This window comes from Fulmarus glacialis, unplaced genomic scaffold, assembly GCF_000690835.1.
Source record: "Fulmarus glacialis isolate BGI_N327 unplaced genomic scaffold, ASM69083v1 scaffold12913, whole genome shotgun sequence".
In the NCBI taxonomy this organism is placed as follows: domain Eukaryota; kingdom Metazoa; phylum Chordata; class Aves; order Procellariiformes; family Procellariidae; genus Fulmarus; species Fulmarus glacialis.
The window spans coordinates 25,949-47,526 of NW_009204939.1; the positions used below are offsets into that span (position 1 = coordinate 25,949).

Sequence of the window (21,578 nt, forward strand, 5' to 3'; positions counted from 1 at the left end):
GGTTGGAGGTGGAGGGCTGACACATTGCCTGCTCAGCTTCCTGCAAAAGCTCCCAAGATTTGCAGCATGGCTCTCTGAGGTAGCTGAGCTGTGTGCATGCCTTGCTGAAAGGGACAGTGCATTTTTTCCTGCCTGCTTCCTACTGCTTCTCTGACCCCATGGTAAGCCTGTTCAAGCAGATAGAAGGAAGAAACATACTTTTCCCCCTTAAATCTTGTCAGTTTTGAGTCGGGTCCCTATCTCTGACCTGCTCTCTGTGGGGTCAAGTTGAGCACCACTTTAAGGGTCAGGAGAGCATGGATGGGAGCAAAGGCAGAAAAAGGTGAGCAGGAACAAGACTGTGCTGTTCAGCAACACCTACCAGTTAGGCTGGCTTAACTGCAATGTGATTTGGGGTCCCAGAGGACTGGTGTCCCACCAGTAGCTTCTCTAGAAAAAGCTTCTCTTCTCTGTGAAGTTGCAGCCTCCTGCCTTTGGCTTTTATCCATGAAGGTGTCTGAGCAGAGGTTGGTTCACAAGGACTGTCCAAGACAAGACCAGTGACTGTTTTTGCATCTCCACAATCCCTTCACACACAGAGATGGCAAGGTTTGTAATGAAGGGTATTGTATTTGATTAAACCACAGACACCTGTAATAACCCAACTCATATAGGAGCACAGGAACCCTACTGCACTTCTGAACTTGCGGAAAACTGAGCAACAAGCCAAGAACTACCTGTACTGGGAGTAACAGATTGATGAGTAGGCTCCTTGTCTGTAGGTATGTGTACATATGCATAGGTTAATGTGTGACTCAGAAGAGAACCCCCCCCGCAGAAAAATATTGCTTCACACAGTGTGGCTGGAAGTTCAGCATAGAGAGTCCCTAGCATTGTGCTTTTGTTGGTCAGGGACAAGTGGCACATCATTGTCCTGGATGCAGCGAGACAGGTGATGTCAGTAAGCCTTTGCTGACCTTTAGGTTTTAGGTTCTGGGATCTTATCTCAGTGGAAATATCTGGTGCTAAATCACTTTACAGTTCTTTTTTAAAAGTATGTGAAAGTTGGTAAAAGACATAAAGAAGAAAGGAAGTTGTTTTGGGGATGATAGGTTATATTTTTACAGATTTCATGTGAAATGTCCTTCATTTCTTTCTCTCCCACCCCTTGGGTCTTTCCTTAGGGAACCTCCTGGATGGCTGCCTTTTACAGTGCAATGAAGGATGTAAGCATGATTGCTTTTGGCTGCAAGGAGAACTAACATTTAGTAAGTTGTTTGGAACTACAGTAGTAATTGCAGTGCAGACCTGATGGACAGTTCTGCCTGAAGGTCTGGATGACTTCTGTTACCTGAGTCATGCACCTTGATACACTGCTCACAGTTGTACCTCATCTTTACAGAGCCTGCATCCCTCAGGCCAGTGCTGGGGTCCTGGGAAGACAGCGGAGATTCTTCCTTTGCAACTGTCTCCTGCTTTGAGTTGCAGGTTCCTGCTGGGTGGTTCTGCTTAGAACAGGAGGTTTCAGTTGATGTCCTCTACAGGTCCCTTCCAAACCAACATTTATGTGCTTCTACAGCTTCCAAATTTCTTTTGCATCTTTCCGGGATTACATTGAGCCTGTGGGTCTCTGTCATGGCTGCCCCTTAGCACAAAGGTTCCGGCACTGCTCAGTGCAGTAGGATTAGTGTCACTTGAGCCATCCCTGGGCAAGCCTGACACCCTACTGAACAGTGGTCTCAGGGTGTACAAAGGGCTGCTCCTCTCCTACCACCTCCTGTGCTATTGTGTGGTCTGCCTCACAGCAGGCACGTTGCTGTTGAGTAAAGTGTTTGCAGGAATCAAAAACTGCTTTGAGAAGCCCATTTTCATGATAAATAAGCATTTCATGATAAACTAGCTTACAAGTTACAGTTTACAAGACTGTAACTAGGACTATGTCTAACACTCCGACTGAAGAAACAGCAGTTCAGTGATATAATTCAATTGGCAGATGTCTGCTCAGACTGTTACGCATATGTGATTGATTTCTGTGTCCTTCCACCAGTGTGATCTGGTCAGGACGAAGGTTATGTCAGGTCACTGCAGACTGTGAGGGACAGTAGCCACAGTGTGTGGCGGTCTGCTGTACCCATTCACTAAATGCATAAAGCAGGACAGGAAATTTCTTGTACTTTGCAACACCATCATAAGCTCCTGTGGCTCTCTTCATTTTTCACTCCCTCCAAATCTTCTCTTTTTTCTCCCTCCAAGGGCTCCATTGGATCTACCATTCCTCCCTAACCCCTTTTCAAAGAGTTTCTGTGTTACAGCTCTCTCGTTTCTCCCACCGTTAGGCTTTGGGTAGAAAGCTGCCATCACATAGGCCAGGGACCCGATCCTGTCTGTGCCACAAGATGTCACTGATGTCAGGATGTCATTGTCATTCATTGACCTGTCCAAGGTATGAGTTTTTTAGCTTATGAAATACTTTACAGCACCCAGTTCTAGATAAAACAAGGAGTGGAGACTGGGACAAATAGCATTGCCAATCAGAAGGTTTTATTACAAAGGACAGTAAAATATGAGACATTAATCTGAAGAAAACCTTTCTTTCTAAATAGAGGCAAAAACTGCATAAAAGTTGTCTTCCTGTGACTAGAATTCTGACATCTGTAAATGATTCAGTTCAATCACTGAAAAAGGTGAGGACCAAAGTAATTTCTTCAGATTTTCCTTCAGGATAAATGGAAAGACCAAAACAAATAAAATCTACAGAAGCAGCAGCAGCAGCAGATTATTCTCCTAATCTTGGATTTCTTAAGAGGAATTTGTGGCCAAGAATACACGTTTCAGGAGTTTACTTTTATACAAAGCTCCCACTGGAATATACGATCCAAAAAGATCGATGGTCAGGGTTAACAATTGCACAGTATCTCCCTTGTTAGGCAAAGCACTTTGTCTGGAGTTTCTGATCCACACTGACCCCAAGCTCTTTTGAAGTGTGGGCCAGAATGGGTCATTCTGATCTACTGCAATTTGGGATTTGCTTATTCCTCATTCTTCTACATGCTTTTCATTACCCTCCCAGAAACGACCAAGTCTCTTGTCCTCTTTTTCCTCTACAAATGCTTGCTTGATACCTTCTGAACCATTACTTCTCCTGGGACACATCTGATTTCAGTTGGAAGGTGGTGAGCAGGGTGTTTTATATTCTGCAAGGGCGTATTCATCTGAAAAGAAGAAAGGAAGACGACATTTGCATGAGAGTGAGAAATCATGCACATGGAACCCCAGTCCATGTGTACCTGTGATTAACACACTACGAACCAGAAAACATTTGATAGATTTTGTGGTAGTCTTCCAGTTGTCAAGGCACCCAGTTGCAGGGGTGCACAGTCAGAGCCCAATGCACTCCTCTGGCCATGTTTGTCAGGACGTATCATTAATGATCATGCAGGATGTGAATCAGGTGGCAGAACATGCACTCCAGGGTCAATTCTCTAGATACTGCTGCTCATCTGCTAGGATGCAGTTCTCAAAGCTTGTGCCAAGCTTGAGAAAAGCATGGGGGAACTTGAGCCACAGTTTTGATAACATAAATTCCACAACTGGGTAATGTCTGATGCAATTTTAGTTGCTTGAGGCCAGATCGAGAACGGTGGTCAGGCACTTAATTTTTTAGTTAGGCGCTTAAACTCCTGTTGGGTTCAGTGGGACCGTCTTTCCTACTTAAGTATTTAAATTCCACTAAGGGACAATTCTTTGACTGCAGCCTACTATGGCAATATAAAGCAAAAATATGAGATAAGCCAGATCAGGAAAGTCAGGAACACTGCTGCCTTTCAGTTATTGATTTTAACCATCATGTTCAAACTGTGGAAAGAAAGTGGAACCACACTTCTTTCTGTATGTAGTTTGTAAGACAGCAACTATCTAATCTGCTTTATGTTGAAATGAAGCAAGAAATTAAAAAACAGGGGGGCAGAAACTGTCCATGCTTTTGCAAACCCTTTGCAGTCTAGTAATCAAAAGCAGCAGAATTGCTAGCTAGCTCTCCATTTGTCTCTCCTGAGAAACAAAGGCAGCAAATGCAGAAAAGTGAAGAGAAGCTTTCACAGAGAAAGCAAGGGAAAATCCACTGTCTGCATCTTGTAAACGCTGAGATCAATACTTTGATTTTACAAGTTTTGCTCCAGCCTACTGAGGTCACCTACCTGTTTCGTAGTAATCGTAAATATGTACTGACGCTGGTTTGATATCTGAGACAGGCATGCTTTGCTCCACACTGAAGGAGAAGCTGATTTCCTTCTGGGAGACCTGGCAAGGCAAGAAAACGCATCACACTTTTTCTTTTCATATCTACCCCTGAGGCTAAGGTTGAACAGATGCATTTCTGGGTCAGACGGGGTAACAAAGCGTCATTCTACAATTCTCTCCAGATTGTAAACTTGATGTCAAATCAGATAATTGTTTAAAAGCTGTTGCTAAATATGTTTTGTTGCTAAAATTGTGTGCTCTTTTCTTTCTTCCTCTTCATATTTCCATTGCCAATTACCCCAACCATTCCCTGGTTACTGCGGCTTTCTGCACATCAGCATTCATCCTCTCATGGAAAGTTGCTGTTAGTTTCTTTCCTTGTGTTTTCCCAGCTAAAATCACCTTCAGCATCCCTATGAATCTTCTCCCCACTTTTCTCTCTTTAATCACATTGAACTCAAGATCCCCATCCTCCCCTGTGGTTCTGTTCCTCATTCCACACTCTTGCAGCCAAATGTCCCAAACTTTCCTCCTTGCTCATCTTCCTCAGCTTCAGGCTTTCTCCTGCGTGCCTGGGACTGTGCCCCTGCTCTCTTCCCCTTCTGTCCTTGTTTTTATCTTGCAAATCTCTTTATAGGAATGGAGCCATGGACAGGGGCTTTGGAGAACTTTCAACATCACTGAGGCCTTGCTGGGTAAACTTTTTACATCTCAGCATCTCAGCTTCTCTAAGAATTCAGAATACTGACTCCAATCTTCCTTATTAGATCCTTGGAGACCAACTAATAAAAATTAGTGTTTGAGAGGTAGATATTATTATTTATTTTTGCTTCCTCTCTCCTTCCCTTCTTGGTATTTGATGATCCCTTGTGTTTTGATTTTCTTCTTTCTCCTCTCTCATTCCCTTTGTTCATGTTATTGATGTGGGAGGGCTACTCTTTTCATACAGAAATCTCTCTAAATGGGAGGGTATGATACTGTCTCCCTGTAAACACTCTCAGATCAACTGATGAGAAGCATCACTTAGAGGCTGAAGAATATTATGTAGACTGGGAACTTTTGCAATATGGAATGCAACTTAGCTATGTTTGTGAAATGCTATTTAATCACACAGCATTCTTCACAAAAAATAATACCAAATACGTCTCTCTTCACTGTAGACTACAACTACTGTGTATATATATTTGATGTTGGACTGAGTGAAGCCCCTTTACATCTTTAAGACATTTGTATTTCTAATCTGCTATTAATGAGATTATTCTTTTATCTGTTTTAAACTTCTAATTTAATAAAACCAAAAAGAAAGCTCCCAAACTTACTTTCTGGAGGTAGAAGAGGACGTGGTTATTCCTGATATCTACACGATCCACAACAGAATTCTGGTACTGAAGCTTTAAATAAGGCAAATGATAGCAGTGTTAGCACAGGAGACTTGCCAAGGAGACTTACAAATAACTATTGGATAGCAAAACATGTTTGAAGTGGCTGCCATGCTCCTGTGGTGCCACCCTGACATCTCGTGGCCAAAATAAGAAATGCAAGTTGAGTATTTTCATAACATGACGAGTGCAAACCAATCACAATGAAAAATAGTTTTACTAGTCAGCTTTGCTGTGTGTGACTTTTATCGTTAATTTAAGAGTACTCTCATTTCAGTGAGAATTCACAATTACACGACCATTTCTGCAGCTCAAGATGACTCACTTTCTAGTGCATTGTATCTTTTAAAAACCAAAATTTTTAAAAAAAGTTTTAGAAAAGCACATGAGCAAAATTATTTTAGTATAAAAATACACAAAAATAAAATATTCCAAATGTTAAAAACTAGCTATTTTTTCCCATAAAAATAAGGAGGAGTACATATAAAGTACATATAATTACATAAAGTATGTATAAAGTACATATAAAGAGGAGTAGGATGTCAAACAGTGTAGCATCTCAATGGAAATATCTTCCAAAAAAAGTTATGAATTTCATACAGTTCTAGTCAAAAAAGACATTCCGACCTGAGTGCTGAATGGTTATAAATGCACCTAGCTATGAGTAGACTCTACAACGAATTGCATCCTTCTTTTTATCTACTTGAAGATTAAAGCTCATGGCTTGAAGATAATGCATCTGTTGCAGAACCTAAATCGTACCAGGAGCGGAAATGAAGTGCTTATCAATGCTCTCCCCAGAATTGTCATCATTGTGACCAAATTTCTGGATAATAAAGGAAGAGCAATACCCATTTTCTTCTTTGTTTGTTAAACTGTGCTGTAGAGGAAGGAATAACCACATCAAAGGGATAACGTTGCAAAATGCCCATTTGAGCAATTCACCTATGGCGGAAGTATTTCTTACATAGATTCCGTTAGGTTGTGTGATTAAAGGCTCATCCGCACAAACACAAAGGAACAGAATTAAGCAAAAGGAACAAGGGCAGGTGGGGAAACCCCGGTAACCTGAGCAGAGCCACCGGAGCACCCTGACCCGGCTCCTCCCAGGGCTGCCACAGGGCAGTGACCAGCCCCGTTGTGGGGGAGTGAGACCCACCAGGTGAGTATCCCTGGATCACCTTACTGACTTCAGGGGCATGGGGCTGAGTACGGGATGCTGGGACTCGAGAAACAGGATGTTTAGGGGAAGAACCAGAAGTAACAAAGGGAGGGATAAAGTCCGACTCGGAGGAAAAAGGGTGGGAAAATGGGATAAAAGAGTGGGAAAATAGGATAAAAGGGGCCGGTTGCACGTAAACTGTGCAGATTGGTGGTCAGTACACTTGTCTGGCCATGCCCAGCACCTGGGCACCACAGTCTCTCCTCTCTTCTTATTAAATTCTGTTCCTGAGTATTTTCCTGGGTGAGGGGCTCTCCATTCTGTGTGCACCTGTGTGTATGGAGTGCAAGCCTCTGAAGAGGGGACCACAGATCACAGGGACCATGTGTCTGTGGTGCCAGCATCTTGAGAGACTGGACTTCAGGCCTGTTGTGTATGTGTCAGTGGATGGTCACTAGTGAATATAAAGCTGGACTAGCTGGTAAGTTAAGTGGCTTGGCAGCCACCTGCTGAAGCAGGCATAAGTCTGGGCCAAATATTGAAGATAGTAGAGGATCTGAGTTGGCTACAGGAGGGACCAGGAGGTCTGAGCCTGTTACTGGAGAGACCATAAGGTCTTGGGGGCAGATACTGGTCAGGCCATTGGGCTGGACCAGCTGGTGGAGACTTATTTGGGTGTGTTTGTGTGTGTGTATGTGTCTGCGTCAGGCAAGTGGGAGACCAGGGGATCCAAGCCCAGCTGCAGAGACAGCATGTCTAAGGCTGGTTACTGGAGGTACCCACCATGCATATATGTGGATGTTCCAGCCACTGGAGTGGGGCTGCAGTCTCGGGGGCACGTAAGTCCAAGTGCCAGCGACGGGGTGGAACAAGGATCCAGGGCAGCTACTGGGCAGACTGAGTGTCTGAGGTCAGTTACCAGAGGGATCCGTGTTGTGTATTTGCATGTATATATGTGTGTGTGTGTGTACATATATATATATTTTTATCTTTTCCACAAATGAGCTTTCAGTCTGATCAGCCAGAAAGGGGAACACGATAAGGCCATTTGTGCTATCTGTGTTTGTGTAAGTAAGTGCTGTCTTTTCTGTCTCTGTTGATCTGTGTGGCCAGCTGTGTATATACGTATATATATATATGCATACATGTATATATGTGTGTATATGTATGTACAGTGTGCACGTCTGCCTATTGGGAATACACATTCAGCCTTGCTGTTGGCTGGGCCTGGGGGTATGAAGCTGCAGCAGTCTCACCTCTGTTGGGCTACTGGATTTGGCAACTCCTAATAGATTTGTCTTCAACAGATGAACAGCTACAAGTCTGAGACACAGAGCATGTGACAGAGAGCTATGCCCAGGGGACTTTTCAGAATCCCTATGGGGCTCCAATTTGCCAACCAGAGACTATTTTTATCAACTTCCTATGTTTTCAGGGTTTATCATTCACTTTGCTCCCATTTTTTACCTTTTTCAGGGAAGATCTTACAGGAACAAAACCTGAGAGCATCTTCACGTCAATAATAGCCATGTTGGAGACTTCGCGGTTTCCTGTGTAACTAAAATGAGAAAAGTTCTGTTAGTCTGGTCTGCAAATGGAGACGAGACCAGTGAATGACATTTTCAGCTCCCAGTGATCCTGTTTGTCTTCCTGCAGCTGCATGGTAGCAGTTAACTGCTTGTACTTAAATCCTTCCTTGGATGCTTTACCAAACTGTGACTGCAAGGGAGTAGGTCAATAAGAAGTTACCTGGCAGAGAGGACAAGGACAAACTTTGGTGGGAAGTTGCTTGTGCAGGATACATTGGCCGGCCGTATGGAGAGAGAAAATCCTGCAACTTTTTTTGGCAAATGGACGTTGTATCTCAGGGTGGTCTAAAAGAGATGGGAAGTGTGAGATGGTCACAGACCTATAGGCTTTTGTGGCTTTGGCATGAGGTATGGAGAGGAATGAGGTATGGAGGACTCCCTGCTTAGTTCGCAGAGGGATGGTGCTGAGTTTCCAGCTTACTTACCTGCAGATAGACACAGCCAGTGCCATTCACTTCCACACTGTAATTCCCTGGAATAGTGGGGAAGGAAGCCTGCTGCAGTAGGAAGCGGTTCTTGTCATTCACCTGGAAAGTCTTACTGGGGGACTCCATGAAGTTGACTTGGACTGTGTTTAGACTTTTTTTAGAGAAGGTGAGGTATCCATACTGGGCTAAAGCTTTGAGAGCAACAACAGTGTCCTGAAAAGAACAACATGATCCCTAATTAAATAGATGCCCACCTGTAAGACAGTGCATGAGATTAGCACAGCTTCTATTTTCCTGATGCTTTGTCAGTGCTCATAAAGGGAGGTGGACTTTGCAAAGAGCTAAGGAGACAAGATACGAGTTCTGGGGCAATAGATTTGAATTATCCCAGAAAACCTGGGATAATGCTGTGTCAACAGTGACTGCTGTTTACTGCTAACTTGAAACTCAGGTAAATTCCCATTTCCTAAAACTAAAATATATATGAAGCTGCCTATGAAGAGCATGATGTGCGAGAGCAAGGAGACTTATGGGAGCACCATTTATCAAATATTATTCAAATGAATATGCAGTCAGGAAGATATGTCATACTATCGAGACCCAGCTTGCAGGCTGGACTGCTCCCAGAAGCTTTCTTTTTACCACACCCAGTTGTTACCTGGCTGGAGGAGAAACCACCATACGGGTTCTGTTGCTTGACAAGCCAGTGCACAATGCGAGAAATGTAAGATAAATCTTCTGGAGTGAGTTTGGCTTTGTTGAGCAAAGCCAGGAGCACATAGCTGGTCATTTCAATCTCAGCAGAAGAGGCACGGGAGTAGAAAACAGGGAAATGTTCTGCTGCTGGCTTATTTTCTCTCTGCCAATGAACAGAACCACCTGAAAACAGAAAAGTGGGATATAAAAAGCATGGAAAAATTACTTGCTGATCAATTCACTACAGTATCACGTGGGAGACAGGCATACAAATCCCTCTCTGCCTTTACCCAAAAGTTTTTTCAGCCATCAGTGTCCTAAACTGGATAAGTTTTAGTTCCAGGATGAAAAAGAAAACAGGAAGGGATGGAAAGGGAGTTAATAAAAGGGGTCTGTATAAGTCAAAGAGGGGTTGAAGTGAAGGCAGTGCAGCAGAAGAATGCTAAGGCAGTCGCGGACTGGAGCACATGACAGAGTCAAGGGAACTGGGTTTGTTCAGCATGTAGAAGAGGAGGCCAATGGGGAAACCAGGTACAATCTTCCACTACCTTGGACTGAGACTTCCAGGGGTCTCTCCCCACCTACATTATTTCATAATTCTAAGAAAATCAGGCCACAGCTCAGTCTTCTGTGAAGCCGAAAGAGACAGACAGAGAAGTTCATAGAGATAAATTCAGTAACATAGTAGGCATGAAATGGGAAGGGAGCAGCATGAATGAGAAAACGGTACATCAGAATAGCTTACATCATACCACAGGCCATTCCATCAGCTGTGTTGCCTGTATCATGGCCATACTGCACTTACCATCTCTGGTAGCTGTCTTGTCCAGCTTCTCAAGGAAGAATTGACGTCTTTGCTCTTTGTTAGCTAAGCCATAAGCATAGGCAAAGAGGGCCTGGTTATAGAGGTAGTGGACCCCATTGCCAAATGCAGTCTCCAAACAGTTCATGCCACTCTGAACGACAGGATGCTAGTAATGCAAAACACAGTAGCTTGTCAGGTATTTGTATTTGTGCCTCAGCTTCTCTTTAAATACTTCCATCTCTGCTTAAGCTGCCATCACTGACCCTTCATGCTAAAAATATACATGATCCATGGCATGTTTAAGGGCCTACAGTGTGTATCCTGCCCTTCCAGTGGTGCTGCCTTCTTTCTGCATTTATTTAGAGGCAGCATGGCCAGACTAACAGAGCACTGGTTCTTTTCCTGACTTGCAAGATGACCTTATGCAGGTGAATTCTTTGTCCCTTGTTTGCTTTAGCTCTAAAATGTGGATCATTTTTACAGAACCATGTAAAGTGCATTGAGACCTCATGATGAAGCAGGCTTTCTCAGGTGGATGTTATTACTCATTTGCTAGCTATAGCTATCAAGATAACTCTTCAGCCCTTTTACCCTCACAGACTATCTCTGTGAGCTCTACTTCAGCTCAGACATCACCAGCACACTACTAACCATGTCCTGTCTATGCAGCTTCACTTATAGATGTCGCACCAGGTTTTGGAGCTTCTTATGAAGATATTGGGAACTAAATTCATGTTGCTGAAGAACTATTTCATTCTGCAAAATGTTTTTATCCTGCCAGTCTGAGGTTTTTAAATAATGCCACATACCACAGCATCTGAGGGACCTGCAAAACTCAACATGCCTAGAATATATTTGCTAGGTTGGGAACAACTCTCATCTTCCCCATTTTACAAAGAACAAAAAATCAGCAAAAAACCAGGGTCTCAAGAATACGCAGGAAGTGTTACAGAGCACAGAACTTGACTCTCATTCCCCCGTGCCTGGCAAGTATTCCAACCAGCAGGTCATCGTTTCCCTCCATTATTAACAATGACATAGGGAAATGGAAACACAGCTTGGATCTAAATGCACAGAGAGAGTTGGTAGGACTGAAGATTTGGATAGCTTGGACTTTGGACTGGGCAAATTCAGAGAAAATTCCAAACTGGACTCTGGATGGAGTGGGCAAATTCAGTCTGGATTTTGCACCTACATACACTACATACCATTGTTTAACACAACTGGATTCCTTAGGGGTTTTTCAAATTAATCCATAGGAACATAACTGATTTGTAACACTCATCAAATACCTACGACAACTGCAGGGTTCTGGAAACAGATTTCCTCAGCTGACCCTACTGTCCTAGAATCAGTATTTACCACACTGTTAAAGAATACGGATGTGAGGACTATGACTTGTGCGCTGTTTGACAAATGGCTGACTGGACTAATAGAGCACAACAGCATAACAGTAATACCTACCGCAGCAGAGTGTCCAGCCTCCAGCAACGCTGCCACAACGTAGGCTGTGAGTGTGTATTCACCTTCTTCTTCACCCTGAAGAAAACACAAGCAAAGAACAGGTCAGTACAGATGTCCTAGAAAGACAAAAAATATGAATTAATTCATGGTTCAGATACCAGTTAGATTTGATATCAGAAGTAATTTCTGTCTCCCTGTGTGCGCAGGAACAAAAAAGATCAAGTTCACTCAGGATAAAGCCAAAATTATTTCATGCATTTTCTTGGCTTTTGCACATATGCAATAAAGCACATTATAGCCTGTGGCTGAACACATAATGCAGTGGTGGAGAATAAAATCTGAGACTTCTGACTCAGAAAGTTCTACTTGTTTCTACCTCATCATCAATAGCAGACATAAGAATCATGCCCTGCTTGTATATGAGAGGCACGAGAGAACAGTACTAGGAATAGTAACGGTGTGGTGATAAGCTTGTGTCTGGCAGAAATGATCCAAATCAATCCCAATGCCAGGACTGGAAGTTTGGGACTCAGTCTCAGTTACCTTCAAAGCATTGTTGAAATGTGACCCAGTATTTTCAAAGCAGCCATCTGACTTCTGCTTGCTTGCCAGCCAGATTAAAGTTTGAGACTGGACATTGTCGTCAATGTAGATGTAGCGTCTGGCTTGTGCAAATGACTTGTACACAAAGGCAGTGAGCCTGCAGGTGAACCAGAAACAGAAAGCAGGTAAGGTGTGAAGAACAAGAAGGTTTACCAGCAGTTGGGTATACATAGAAAAATGACATAAAATGAACTCCATAATGTCCGAGGTAAAAGAAACAAGCGTTTTGTAAGTTTTAAATAAATAAGATAGTTAAAATCCTGCTATTAAAAACTGACCTGAGGTTTCTCCATTACTGTGCTGAAACCATTCTTTCAGAGCAGGGATAAAGTATAGACACAGCTTGATGATTGATGATAGTAATTTCTAATCTTAATTAATAGAATTATGAAATAAACTAGGTGAGAAGGGACCTCTGGAAGTCTCCAGTCTAACCATCTGCTTAAACTAGGGCCAACTTCAAAGCTCAGTCAGGTTGCTCAGTCTCTTGTCCGATCATGTTGTGAAAATCTCCAGGGATAGAGATATCCACATCCTCTCTGGGCATTTGTCTCAGTGATGCAGCCTTCTCCTGGGGAAGATTTCTTTTCCTTCTACCCAGTTGGAGTTTTCCTTGTTGCAACTTGAGTAAGGACAAACTCTTGTCTTTAGTCTGCGCACCGCTGACAAGAGTCTGACTGTCTTTTCTACAGTCCCCATCTAGGTAGCTGAAAGCTTTACCTAGGTTCCCTATTAGCCTCCTCTTCTACAGGCTGAACAAACACAGTTTCTTCAGCCTCCCCTTGAACATTATGTACTCTGGCCCCCAATTATCTTATCATCCTTTTGTTGCTCTCTTTCCAGTTTATTAATCTCTCCTTTACTAGGGGATCCAAATTAATTGAGCTATGTCCATTTAGTCTATTAAAAATAAGAATCACTTAATACTTTGATCATTTTTCAAAGTCTAAAGATCCTGCGCTAGGGAAATAGAAAGTGTCATCACTTACCATAGATTCCCTTCCCTATCTCGTCTCCCAAAGGAGCTGTAGGATCCATCCCCGTGTTTGTATGATAGCTGTTTTTGGTACCCTGAAAACACAATAAAGATGACATTTCTCTAATCAGAGAAAAGGACTAGTTTTGCTGTTTATTCAACTGAAGCAGTAAGACTTCTGGATTTAATATTAGGTACTGTATGTCTGGTGAATAAAGTCAGCCACTATGAATTCTAGCTGCTTTTGCTCCTGGAAGTACGACATGCTTCTTTGGGGTGCTGTCATTGCCTGCTCCTATGCAATAAACGTGGTGCTAGAACTCAGAGACCAGTGTTCACCATGTAGAGCTTTAGAGTTCAGTGCACACAATCACAGTATTAGATGGAAGAATCTGAAAGCCTCTCACCTGCGGATAAATATCCAGTACCCTTGAGTCTAATCTCTTCAGTCAGCTGCCCAGTCTTATTCAGATAATCCAGGGCATAGATGTTGGGTGTGAACAAGGCCATGTTCTGTTCTCCACAGCCATAAGGCATATGGAGCAAGTTCTCCATGTTCCTCAGGGCTGTGCCCAAAATGTCTCCTGAATGAAAGATGTAAGAAGTCAGTTCAGTTCAAACATGTTTTTATTACACAGCATTATACATTGCTTTATATTACCTTATTATGAACCCAAGGGCAATGACCAATATAGCGTAATCACAGTAACCAAAGACACAGCTTAGAAGAAAGGCTGAAATGCCCCCATTTTTTATTTTTTATTTTGATGTTGGGAGAAACTGAGAATTTGAAAAAAACCTGAGCACCAATACTGGCTGGCATGGGTTCTGAGAAACAGCTATGAACCTTTAGAAGGGTTAGACTTCCCTGCCCTTTACAACCTGCTTCCCGTTTTGTGTGTACGTGTGAGAATGATATGTGGGGTATGATGCTGATGGGCTACAGAGGCTGTATTGCACCATATCAGCACACCTCACACTGACCCAGGCATGAAAAACAGCTGTGTTTAGAAAGCGTTCTGAGTTCAGAACCTCAAAAATTTTTCACTGAAGAGAACTGTCAGTCTTAATAATGACTCTAAGATTAGTAGAATTGAAAGCCTTATTCCATGGGAACTTATCAACTAACAAATGTTTTTCATTATGCGAGAGTATAAATTTGAAATTATGCAGTCAGCAAATTTCTGAACTCTTCTTTCCAAGAAACCAAAATAATTTTTTTCAAAGAAGTCTGCCTTATCTTACTTTTCAGCCGAATTAACTGTTTTACTATACAGAACAGGATATGTTAATGCAGTATAATCCAAAATGCAATATAAGTTGAAATAATTTGACTATTTTTTCCTCTTTTTATATGAGAGAATTCCAAGCAACTTTTGTCTTTCACTGCTATTTTGCAAAGTAGGAAACGTTTGCTTTAAAATCGAGATTAAGTATTTCCTCACCTTTGCATTAGTTTTGCACATGTATACATGATGGCACTTGGTGCAGCATAAGAGAAATGCCATTTACTTTTGGTTTTAGTCTAAGTACTAAACTTACCAATAACAGAAAAATAAGCTCTGGCTGATCCCTGCACTAGGTTTCTTGGCAGGCTGAGAGACACTGGTTCAGAAATCGTTATGCCTAATGAGAAAATGTAACAAAAAGAATTGTTAAAATCATCTTTTTTCCAGAAGCCTTCACTTTGTAAGCATTACTACAGTGACTGCTATGATCTGCAGTCTGGGTAAAGAAAATGCCGCAGAGACTTGCCCAATGTGTCAAAGGTATCTCTGAAAATCCTGAATTGTAGCCCAGCACCTTGACCCTGAGACCTTCTTTCCTCCCCTGGAAGGGTCTCTGGTTTTGTAAGACAAAACCTACAAGACAGTGAAGCAGTTCCACTGACTCCCTAGAATGAACGAATGAACTTGCCTTACCTTTCGTACAGATGAGGGAGCTTTGAGTCAATTCCTTTTTAATACCTTCAGGCTGTTTGATTGCAGGCAAGTGGTCAGGAAGAGGGAGAAAAGTGTAGAACATCACCATGAAACCGTGACAATTTAACAGTATGTGGATGTGGCTATCCAGACAGTGCACCCCTTGTACCCAGTCCTACCCTATCTCCACTGGAGTATCTCTTGGTTCATGGCTCCCTGTCCCTTTTACCCAACACCCTGTCCAGAGCATGTTTCTTCTTAGAAAGCAGTTCTAAAATAGACATTTCCAGCCTCTGCGAGGGACTCTGTCCAACTAATCCTATGTGGCTGCTGCTTTATGATGCTCAAGACAAATCCTTTTCCTTTTATATCTGCCCTCCACCCCCCTCCCCAGTATAAGAGTCACAGCCTAAAGGTAAGGTATGGAATCTCCTCCCTTCTGGCCACATATCTACTGGCATCCATGGAGTGTCAGGGCATGTATGCTCGTGGTCCCAGGAAGGAGACAGTGGCAGGAGGACAGTGGATGCCACTGACCGTTGTGATTTACACTCTCATTTTCACGTGGAGAAGCCTACTGTACACAGCTCCATCTGTGTCAGGTGCCTTGCCTCCTCACACTAGCTGACTGCTTCTAACCCACAGCTATAGGAATTGCAGTTTCCAGTAAGCAGAAAGCACATGCAGATTTCCTACCGTACCTCAACAAGTAGGGTTTGAATCAGGGTGTCCCTGCGAATTGTCTCCTCTTCTGGGCATGTGCTGTTTCCAGTACCTCTGGTATTCAGTTTGGCCTCAGCAGTAATCGTGAATTTCACCTCACCTGGAAAGCCACCCACCAGCCCAAGAAAAGAAAGTTATCTTCAATGTCTACAGTTACCCCTGGTTTTCACTGCCTCTTCTAGGCTGATGGACTGCTGAGAAATGTATTCTCTCTGAAGGCAGCTTAGTAGAAACAAATTTCATGAAGCTCCACGTCTGTCTGCTAGTGGCAAGGAGTGGTTGCCTGGGGCCCTAGTATGAGGAACGAAATAGGGGTGATGCTGGCCAAACAACTGACAGTACTCACTACCAGTTTCCACCTCTTCTTAGCCTTGTGCTGAGTTTTCTCTGGCCTAGGGCAGTGATACAATAGTTACAGCTCTGCTGCCTCTTTCCTTCAGATGGAATTTGTTAACAGAGGGGCAACACTGAGGAGCAGCCTCAGTGCTGCTGCAGCACTGAGGAGCAACCCTGAAGTGAGCAGCTTTGGAGGTGTTGCTCACTTCACCCCTGCAATCATTGCAAAATCCAAAGGAGTTTTTTACTTGGAACAAAATGCATTATTATCAGAATTACCAGGGAGAGACAGCAGCTTTCTTTTTTTCAGCTCTGCAGTATTATTTCACTGCATATCCAGTTTTCATCTCACAATACATTTGCATCTTTCTCAATGAGTTTGAAGGAAATTAGTCATACTGACTATAGGGTTTTAGAAACAACCTTTTAAAGAAAAGGTCCATCTGTGGTTCATTTTGAGAAGAACCTTTGCTAATTAAGTTTTTTGTGCTTCAACTTTTGGGGCACTTACATGTGCAAGCTGTTGTAATGTTTTTTTAAAAAGACAACGTTGACTTGAAGGCAGTGTAAATTAACACAGCTGTAAAATTGGGGAGGAGCAATATCCTCTTTGCCTGTTGAGAATCCAGTCCAAAATTATTAGCAAATTTTATTCTTTCTGAATACAGTTGGTTAGGTGCAAAACTGTCAGCTGAAAGGTCATAAGCACATGAAATTCTGCCAATATTTCATACATAATGTGGCAAGTGAAGAGTTCTTCCTAAAATGGACAGTAAATGGATTACCAAAACCAGAAGAGATAAAACACCAGAACAATTCACTGCTCATTCAGTGCACCTAGGGAAACTTTACCAGAAGTCCAATACTAAATTCTTGGAGCAATTAATGGAGCTGTCCAGAAATGCCTGCCTGTGGTTTATTGAAGCTGCATTAAAGGGTGGGAGTGACAGAGGCAGAAAGATCAAACAGGGATATATTGAAGTGATGAAAAGACAAATTTACCGAGTTTGTGGGGGCTAACAGCCCAAATATAGGTTTTTCTTTCATTGGCACACACCCTTGCTGTGTTGCCCTCTGGTGAAAGGATTTCTGCCTTGTAGTCACTTGACTTTGCCAGTATGGCACTGATCTGAGACAAAGAAAGAAGGACCAAGATTACAAATGAAGTAGGCTGTCCCTAAAGTCAAGCTTCAGGGCAAGAGAGACTTGCTGAAGAAGCTATTTGTCATCTGAATCTGTGGGATGGTACCAGGACAGAAGGATGGGGCATTTCTTGAGGGAGTGGCAAACCTGCCTCTTTTCTGCCCACTGTTAGAGTCTGTTTTTGACAGAAGTATACCAACATGTCTGTGCTCATTAGTCATGAGTCACTTCTTATGAGTTACTGCTACGTACAACACAGTATGTATTGTGTTTTGCACAGCACAGTACCCATACCCTCTGCTCAAGTTCCTTCTTCAGGCGCAAAAAGAAAAATTAAATTAGGTAGGGATAAGAAACAAGTTCTTATCTTCTGTGGACCAGCCACGGTGATCATCGGCCACATTTTCCTAATGTTATGACACAGGGACAGGTCCAGGGAGAGAGGGTGAGAGAGTAATGTGTCAGGCTAAAGCGTAAGTTAAACACTTATTTCTGCATTTCTGATGCATTATGCAGGAGAATGCTGGGATCTCTGGGAAATAGACAAACCATACAGGAAGTAAAAGGGAACTTGATATACCTGGATGCATTTGTTGAGGTAGTTAAAGACATTGGCTATTAAATTAAATTTCTCCCCTCGAATGACAGAGTATGGCAAGGTGAGATCCACAAAGAATGGTTGGAATGCTGTCAGTGAAACAGGTGAGGAGATGCCAAACCCAGCATCATCCTGCACGCAGAAAGCACTGGCTTTCCATTCTGTGATGGTGTCAGGAATGGTGTAAAAGACATCGACCTCTCCCCTGGAACTGAAGAAAATAAGAAAAACAAAATAAGAAAGGATCTTTGGCATTTTCAAGCCAATTTATAAAATAGGCTCCCTGCTTGAGTTAGTACTTCTGTTTTCATCTCACTTTCTGCAAGATACTTCTCTATATTTAAAAAAAAAAAAAATAAAGCTGGAAGTAAAGATGAAGGTGCTGGTGAACTACATGTTAAAAAGTATTTGGAAGAATACTCAGCTTTTTTAATTTAGAAATATCATTTGTTTAAATACTGTAATGCCCAAACATACAGATTAGAATCAATACATTTGGATTAATGTTAAATTTGGATGCGCAGTTAAGATGGAGATATTCTCATTGCAGATGCTATGATAGGCTGGAAAGAAAAACAACATAACCTGAGTTTTCTGCTGCTGAATTAAAAAATATGATGAAAAATAACAAGTTTTGCTCCTGCTCTCTCCTAAAAAAATGCTCTTATTTTAGTCTTAGCCCTTATTCTTTCTCCCCATCAGAAGGATAGGGGGCAGAGCACAGAGCAGATGTCATTGTCAGTTCAAGTAGGTTTGACACTGTGTGCAAGGCTGGGAACTCAACAGTCATTGAACAAGATGGGAAGAGGAGACCTGCACCTACAAAGCAGACATATGTTCCATGGTTTCTTCCCAGAATTCATTTCAGCAACATGTATCAACTCAAAAATCCACACGAGAGGTAAGAAGCAAAGATAAAAATACTCACTCCGTATGAACCAGATCCCAAATCCAGGTCTCTGGGAAGAATTTCCTAACAGTGTTAACACCACCTTGAATCCTTGACTCATCTAGAAGATTGTGTATAGTTAAATATAATATTAGAGAGGTCAGGCCAGAAGAATCTGAGCTGCTGTCAGACATGCTCAACACCATAAACAAACACTAAATATTCCATTTGAGCATTTTTCCATTCTTTTTCACATAAAAAAGGAAAATTCTAACAGACACAGGGTATGAGAAGAAACAATTTCTTATCTATTCTCCTTCCCCATGGGAAAATACTAGAAAATTTAGCTATTTCACAAGACATTTCACTTGTTTCGTATTGAAAGGTCCCATCATCCAGTTAGAAAGGCATGTTCCCAGTCCTCTACCACCAGCTCTCTTTGATTTGCAAATGGGCAACAGTAGCCAGTATTGTCACCAAAGCTTATAAAGCTTTACAAATCTCCCTGGGAACTCAATCATTTTTACCCAGTTCAGTAGTTAAAACTGGAGCTGAATATCCAGTCCATTGGAAAACTACTTTTGTTCATATAGTCAAACTACAGGTCTGATACGAGGAACCAAGGCCTCTTTCCAGTTTTGCCATGGACTCAGCTGTGATGTCCAACAACTCATTTAGCATGGAGGTACCTCAGATTTCCTAGCCATATCATGGAAATAACAATACTTTCTTATTTTGCTGGACTTAGAATCATAGAATCACAGAATCATTGAAAAAATCTAGGTTGGGAGGAACCTCTGGAATTCTCTAGTCCAATCTCCTTCAAGTAGGACTAACTTCAAAGTCAGATCATGTTGCTCAAGGGTCTTGTCCAGCCCAGCTTTGAAAACCTGCAGCAATAGAGATTCCAAAACCTCCTGGAGAACCTCTTCCAGTGTAGCAAAACTCTCATGGGGAAGAACTTTTCCTAGTGTTGAATAGCAATTTCGCTTGCGGCAACCTATGACTGCTACTTTTGTTCTTTTGCTGAGCAATCTGACTTGGAGAAAGATAATCATAACTCTTGCTGATCTATAAAGTGCTTTGGAGACTATGTGCTAAGTGTGCTAAGTGTGCTAAGTATGCTAATTGCTGTGTGAATTCCTAACATTGGGAATTGCCATTATTTTTCTGCATTGGCATTTCCTTTTAAATATTTAATTGAATTGTGATTTCATGAAAGGTTCTGACCTGAAAAACCCTTAAAAACTAATTTCAGTTTATGAAAGGAGTAGCATCCCTGTATTCCCTGTCTTTTCTGTATGCACCCTGTACCTAAGTGAGAGAGAATTGACTCCACTGCAAGGACTGTCAGAAAGAGATTACTAGAGGCAAACTGGGACACATAGACCTGTTCCACAAAAAAACCTCAACATGCTGGCTGTTATTTTATACAGGCAACAGTTTTGAAGGTCAGGCAGACTGGAACTGGAGATACAGTATGAACCTTCTTTTACCTGTGACAGAGCCACCTATGACATGGGCGACATCGTGGTCAAAATAAACAGGGTAATCTTCTATATCTGATTTGTCTTCGTTGCACAGAACTGGCTTCCGAAGCACAGAGTTGGTGAAAACCTTCAGGCCCATATCCTGAATGTGAAAGAATAAATCATGTCACTCAGGGCATGCACCAGCTACCAATGCATGCCACTTCTCCCACCTGGATTATCATACCTCGTCTCTCTCCTCCCTCCTCACATCCCACCCTTTCAACCCACCCTGAATGTCACAACTCTTCCTCTCCAACCTCTATGTCTTTCTTACAGAGCAGTGACACCTGGTGTTCTGTGAAGAGCAGTAATGATGGGGCTTATGTTAGGTCTTAAGCCATGGGGCCAGCAGGGAGTGCAGGCAAGTGTATCAGGAAACAAGTGGCCTGCATCATGGACTCAGATCTTTACTAGGAATGCCTGAGGTCATGAGTCGAGGTCATGAGCCAAGGCCATGGTCCTGCTTAGGAAATGTCTACTGAAGCATGGGCAGGATCCCAGCAAATACATCTAACAGTGATTGTCAGTCTTGCTCAGTAAGACTTGGGGATGAGAAGGCAGAAACTGGGTAGTCAGAGACTTTAGGCAGCTCCAGGCATCAGCTGCCTTCTCTTAGCAGTAAGAACCACCACCTGAGAAAGTTTAATGCTAATATGCATGAATTCTTCTGGAATACCTCCCACTTAAAGAACCACACAGAGCACATACCCTGAAAATCCCGTAGACATCGCCATCACGACTGACATTCACAGGTTCATAGTACAAGCCATCAAAAAAGGTGGTTTTGACTGGGGTACACCTCTCTGGCTTGTCATCTTCCAGGTTGAGCCCATTGTAGTAATAGCCATATAAATTGCTCCCACGAAATTGGTAGTACACCTGGGAGGTGAGAACGACTAGTGTAAACAGAAGGAAGGTCCCAGGCAAGTGCAAAATCACGTATATTCAAAGCTTATGGTGGCCCCTGAGCAATCCCATAGACTGTGGTGGGTTTGCCTAGTGATGCCTACCTAGAGATGAATAAGCAATTTGGCTGGTGATACACAAGAAAGACTGGACTCTACCCCCCTCCTTCTGCAGCAATGGCTTTGTGGAGTGTACTTGAGCAAAAAGCA

General features: G+C 42.5%; 1 protein-coding gene across 1 annotated transcript in view; it reads right to left on the reverse strand.

The window, feature by feature from the left end:
• Positions 1–3,138: 3,138 nt before the first annotated feature.
• Positions 3,139–21,578, reverse strand: part of LOC104074899 (ovostatin-like) — a 32,006-nt gene continuing 13,566 nt past the window's right edge. Inside the window, exons 16-35 of the mRNA XM_009575197.1 lie at positions 21,172–21,342; positions 20,428–20,563; positions 18,971–19,052; positions 18,025–18,253; positions 17,304–17,430; positions 15,944–16,065; positions 15,243–15,294; positions 14,863–14,946; positions 13,728–13,904; positions 13,334–13,415; positions 12,285–12,441; positions 11,742–11,816; positions 10,278–10,443; positions 9,435–9,655; positions 8,774–8,989; positions 8,509–8,633; positions 8,227–8,317; positions 5,538–5,609; positions 4,176–4,278; positions 3,139–3,191 (exon numbers count right to left, since the gene is read on the reverse strand). Of these exons, the coding sequence (XP_009573492.1) occupies positions 3,139–3,191; positions 4,176–4,278; positions 5,538–5,609; positions 8,227–8,317; positions 8,509–8,633; positions 8,774–8,989; positions 9,435–9,655; positions 10,278–10,443; positions 11,742–11,816; positions 12,285–12,441; positions 13,334–13,415; positions 13,728–13,904; positions 14,863–14,946; positions 15,243–15,294; positions 15,944–16,065; positions 17,304–17,430; positions 18,025–18,253; positions 18,971–19,052; positions 20,428–20,563; positions 21,172–21,342 (2,541 nt within the window). The remainder of the gene's footprint in view (positions 3,192–4,175; positions 4,279–5,537; positions 5,610–8,226; positions 8,318–8,508; positions 8,634–8,773; positions 8,990–9,434; positions 9,656–10,277; positions 10,444–11,741; positions 11,817–12,284; positions 12,442–13,333; positions 13,416–13,727; positions 13,905–14,862; positions 14,947–15,242; positions 15,295–15,943; positions 16,066–17,303; positions 17,431–18,024; positions 18,254–18,970; positions 19,053–20,427; positions 20,564–21,171; positions 21,343–21,578) is intronic.